This window comes from Atta cephalotes (genome assembly GCF_000143395.1).
Source record: "Atta cephalotes unplaced genomic scaffold scaffold00030, whole genome shotgun sequence".
Taxonomy (NCBI): domain Eukaryota; kingdom Metazoa; phylum Arthropoda; class Insecta; order Hymenoptera; family Formicidae; genus Atta; species Atta cephalotes.
The window spans coordinates 1,345,497-1,351,252 of NW_012130094.1; the positions used below are offsets into that span (position 1 = coordinate 1,345,497).

The 5,756-nt window shown below is 26.3% G+C and overlaps 1 protein-coding gene across 1 annotated transcript in view; it reads right to left on the reverse strand.

Annotated features, from left to right (window-relative positions):
• Nucleotides 1–2,428: 2,428 nt before the first annotated feature.
• Nucleotides 2,429–5,756, reverse strand: part of LOC105620850 (insulin-degrading enzyme) — a 13,901-nt gene continuing 10,573 nt past the window's right edge. Inside the window, exons 9-14 of the mRNA XM_012202326.1 lie at nucleotides 5,439–5,549; nucleotides 5,249–5,369; nucleotides 4,874–5,080; nucleotides 3,721–4,013; nucleotides 2,835–3,044; nucleotides 2,429–2,662 (exon numbers count right to left, since the gene is read on the reverse strand). Coding sequence (XP_012057716.1) covers nucleotides 2,429–2,662; nucleotides 2,835–3,044; nucleotides 3,721–4,013; nucleotides 4,874–5,080; nucleotides 5,249–5,369; nucleotides 5,439–5,549 — 1,176 coding nt within the window. The remainder of the gene's footprint in view (nucleotides 2,663–2,834; nucleotides 3,045–3,720; nucleotides 4,014–4,873; nucleotides 5,081–5,248; nucleotides 5,370–5,438; nucleotides 5,550–5,756) is intronic.

Below are 5,756 nucleotides of genomic sequence, written 5' to 3' on the forward strand. Positions count from 1 at the left end.
TAGAATAGTGTGCGCGTATATACATATATATATATATATATATATATACATTTTCTTAATGTTAGATTTACATATGTATATATAGATAAATATTTATGTGTGTGTGTGTGTGTGTGTGTGTGTGTGTGTGCGCGCGCGCGCGCGCGTGTATGTGTATATATATATATGTGCGTGTGTATAAAAATCAAAGCCAAAACAGTCATGTTTAAATCTTACAAAGAAAAAGATCCATACACAACTGTCCTCCTCTGATTTTAATGAACTTTTAGTATGTTGTTGTCCAGACAAAAATAAGCAACACGTATTTTTTTATACGTGTCCAATCGCATTTTCAGGAGATGAAACATCCCTTAAATCATGCGCTTCTAAGTAGGGGAGGGGGAAGGATGATTGTTTACATTCTTTAAGAGATTAGTACGCATATAAAAATTTCACTAATCGTAATATATCTCTTATGCCAATGTTATCCTCTACAATTATATATTATAGAACTTTAATTTACTATATCTCCTATATCAATGCCATCTCACTTAATTCTTGTGGGGAATCACTCAGAACACTTCCCTACAACATATCTAAAGAATATTGAAATCGGTGAGATGTCATCTAAAATAAATATTTACTAGTAATAATATTAATATTTGGAAAATATAAAAAATTATATACATACGCGTATGTATATTAGTATATTAGTATACATGTTTAAAAAATAAATTTATTTTACAAGTTGTGATAAAAAAAAGTGTTGAGTAATGAAGCAGAGATCCAGAAAATCATCGAAAATTAGTTTGTCAGAGCGAAACATAAACTTATATGCAAAAGTAACGAAATGAGTAAGAATAATGACATGAGTAAGAGTGGTAACATAAATAGGAGTAGTGAAATGAATAAAGTCGGTTTTGAAAAAGAAATGCTATACAACTTATATACAACTTATATACTTATATACAATAAATATATTATTTTATATCTCTAAAAATAGCGGAAATATTCTAAGTGGACTTAGAGGAAATATTTTAAGCGGACTTAGGCTAATAACCTAATTCCAGAAAAAATCCATTGTAACAGAAACCTCATTAGAAATTCTATATTTCATGCAGGAGATAAAGAAACATATACCTACATATGTATATGTATTATACAAAAAATATAAAAGGAATAGAAAAAAGTATAATTCAAGAGATATGTATTATACTTAATTAATAAATTTTCAATATAAGTAATTTTACATTAAATTATACTCAGTTTATGTAAATCATTTATATGTAGCAGTGAATTTTATAAATTATATTATCTAAAAATGTTAAATATTATCTAAAAATATTATAAATATTATTTAAAAATAATTTTCAATAATAAATGGTAAACTCTTTCAGATATTGAAATTTTATCGAACATCTAGTTATTTTTAACTAATTAATTTTTTAATTTTAAAATTAATCATTTTTTAAAACAAAACATATATAAAGATTATGCGCGGGCGCGCATGTGCGCGTATAATGTAAGTATATATATTTATACATAGTTTTATTTTTAGTTATATTTCTTCTTTTAAACATTCATTTAAATAAATGTGTATTCATGCAATGAATTTACTACCATCTTATTTTCTTTTCTAAAAAAAACTTAATAAACATCCCAGATAGTACAGAAAATTAAAAAAAATTCAGCCAAATGTCATCAATCCTGAGCTCTTTTTCAGATACAACAAGATTATGCTATCTAAGATGTATTATGATATATAAATTCGATGTGCTCGATTTTGTAAAAATATTAAGGAATTGCTGGAGCCGCCTATATTACCGATAAAACTAGCGTTTTTGACGTTTTTGTTCTTGTCGAATTTCTTCGTAATAATTTCACAGAATAAAAATTCTTTTTCCACGATTAAAATGTACACGCTATATACTTGTCGCTATATTTTATGTTCAAAGCTGAAGAAAAATAAAAAGTCGAAATATTCAAAGATTATTGGAATAAAAATTCAAAAATTAATTTTGCGTACTAATTACACGTCGACTTTCAATCGCCCTGGTTTTGGATTCTTTTTTTTTAATTTGGGAGAGTCCGTTGTGGAAGATTATTTCTGAGATATTTCTGAAAACTTTCGTAATATACCTCTTATGCCAATCCTCTACGATTACATCTTATAGAACTTTAATTTATTATATTTCTTAAACCAATGCTGTTCCCCATTAATTCTTGTGGGGAATCACTCAGAACACTCCCCTACATACAACATATCTAAAGAATATTGAAATCGATGAGGTATCACCTAAAATAAATATTTATGGTGCTGTGTAAGTTTACTAAAGAACCACCTTAGATACAGCAAGTAATTTATTAATTTCTCTAAAATAATGCGTCGTTTTTTTCTTAAATTATTGGTAAGTAAATTGATTTGTTTAATTCATTATTATCTCTTTTTTTATAACTTAGAAGAGCGTACGCCTTTCCTGAGAAAATATTTTTCAAGCGGTTTAACTAGAGGATATAAAGATTGACTATTTTTAAATGATAAAATATCGTCGATTTTCTTAACTTCTTCATCAGTTGATAAATCGGCAGTTTTTTCGATTGTGTTATCAGGTGAGCTCTTTTCCGATACTGTGGATATCACATGTACCGACAATTTATGTCGATTTTTACTATGTACATTTTCCTAGGAGATTTTATATGATAGATGATTATATTAATTTTTTAATAATTAAAGTTACTTTTCTCAAAAATTATGTCTCATAAAAAAATCATTTTATATTTTCTATTTTTACGTTAAAACTATTAATTTTCCTTTCGGAATAATATTAAATGATATATAAGAATAAATTGATTACCTTAAAGAAATTAAGTAATTGCTGCCGTGATATCGTCTTTAAGTAAGCCACTTCAATATTGACTCGATCGAAATTATATTGTTGGGTCACAATTTCATTCCAATACAAGGTACACCTTGCAATTAACATTTTTGGTTTTTCCAAACGTAATGTAGCTAAAGCTTTCTTGTTTTCTTCAAATTGTTCTTCTGTCATGGTAGATATGTGATTCTGGAATGTAATTATTAGTAATAGTAAGTTTAATAAAAGTACAGTCTTATCACATAAAAATGGAGTATTGTATTTAATTATAAGATATTGTGTGATAAATGTAAAAAAAAGAAAATATAGTTCCATTAATCGATGCATTAATATGTACTATTGTATATACTGTGGGAAAATTTATGAATCGAATGAATTATCGAATATAACACATATCATATATCCCAAACAGTTTACTTAAATTTTTGTATCCATTTAACATAAGATGAATGTGTTAGAAAACAACACGGACATTATTCATTAAAAAACAATCACAAAAAAGATACTTATAAACTTAACACTGACACAGTTTATAAAAGTATATTTTTTTAGTATAATTAACATTTATAATATATTAAACATTTATAATATATTAATATATTAACAAGTATTTCATTCAGTCATCTTGGGATTTATATTTTAAAACATTGTTTTTGTTATTCACTTACTCATACATTATATTTGGCACTAAGAAACATTGAATATCAACACAATATTTAACACAAAATTTTTAAATAACATAATCATTATGTTAAATTAATATCGAATATATTAAAAAATTCAACATAAATGGTTAACAAGAACATAAGTGAATTTCAACACAAATACACAATTTTTTTTACCATATAAAATATATTATACTTACCAACATGGAGTCTAAAAATAAATTGATTCGTTTTTCGACATATTGTGGGTGTTTATCACTTTGTACAATGATTCGCAAGCCTTGTGCTCCACTCGATCTACGTATACCACTAAATACTATGTAGCCTAATTGCTCCTTAGTTCTTAAAGTATTAAAACAAGGTTCCGCAATAATTTGTGCTAAGAGCTCTAAAAGCATATTCGACTCTGTTGATTGTAAACCAGTTGGATAATATACCATTGTACAAGAACTTTTATGTAAATTATTTTCTGCTTCATACAGAAAGTGACAACCTGTAAACACATATTACATATTGTTACAAATTGTTGCATACTACATCATATAAACAATATTAACTTAAAATCTAATCTAATTTCTCTAAAATAAATATTTTATTATAGATAAAAAAATGACTTCAATAACAAATAATTTGTTACTTCCACATATTTCTTTTTTATATTAAAATAGATTAGGTTGTTCATTTTTATATTTTTCCTACAATATTTTTAAATTTTTTCTACACTAAACCTAGCATTTATATGAAACTGTTAGAAAATAGAAATAATAAAATTTTTCATGTTGAAATTCTTTAATGGCCAATTGTACCAACGTTACTTTAACTCTATACAAGGAACTTAAAATTCTGTTCTTCTTTATTTCTCTCTCGGCTTTAAAAAAATCTATGGAGTAGAATGGAGACTAAATTCAAGTAGCCGGTCGTAAAAAAGTTGGATCGATTCAAGCTCCGGAAAATCATTTTATGGAAGAACAGATCCGAGTAAACCGGAGAAAACTTTCAATTAGAAGATTTTTCCAACAGTTCGTGTGCACTTGCTTGTATCAAGTGTTTGAAATATTGAGCTTATTAATCCATTCATATTTTAATCAAATAGAATAATATTTTATATAAATTGGAATTTGCGGAACAAAAATAATCCGTGCACATTATCATGTAATTCAGATATTTTCAACTTTCCCTTTAATATTCTTGATATACATTTTTCGAAGCCGTGTTTTAAGGCCACTTTAAATTCTTGAGTTTGATCTTCTTTTTATTCCGCGAGAAAATTAAAGTAACGGCAGTGCAATCGGCATGAGCATATTAATTTTTTCAAATTATCATAAATGAAATTTGATCATGTTATATGCTTACCATTTTCTAGTTTAATTTCACGAGACAATACTAGTTGCTGTTCTAACAAGGGTATTATGTTGGGCACTCCAGTTGTCAACTTAGACTCAATTAGTTTAAGTATATCTGTAGCTTCCATTACAGTCACATTACCATGTATTAAGCACTCGACGTGCACCTTACTGAGTAGTTGTGGTATAAACTGCTGGAGTCCCTCGACATTTAAATCTATCACAGAATAAATAATATAATCAGAAATATATCATAGAAATATTAAATATATGTGTTTTATATCATTAATATGTGTTGTAATTGTGCTAAGAACTAAAAGAAATTTAGAAAAGAGAGAAAAAAAATAATTTTTTACAAAAAGTACAGGTTCTCTTTTATGCTTACAGGTAGCAGCTTCCAGTAATTCTTCCTTGAGCCAAGCTTGCTCTGCTAATAGGGCTACAAGATAATAGACAGCATGTTGATAAGGCTGTTCAGCAGCAAAATTTTTCAAGCTCCTGATATACTGTAATAATTCTACATAAATATATTACCTAATTAAATTAAAAATATTGATTGTATTTATTATACATACTTTTTCCTTTAGGATTTCAAATCTCTTCGGATCAACTTTAAAATTTATCATTCGATCCATGATTTTTTCTAACAGCACACGTTGTTTGTTGTCATAACCACCTATAGAAAGCTATAAAAAGAATTGATATTCTTATAGTCTTTTAAACTATGAATTTTATTTATATATTTTTATAAAACAGTTGATAAACATTATTACGAATAAGAATAGAATTTATTATTAGGAATAGAATTGAGCATATTTACAAATTAGAAATCATTTATGAATAAGCAATTTATATATATATATATATATATATATATATATATATAGTAATAA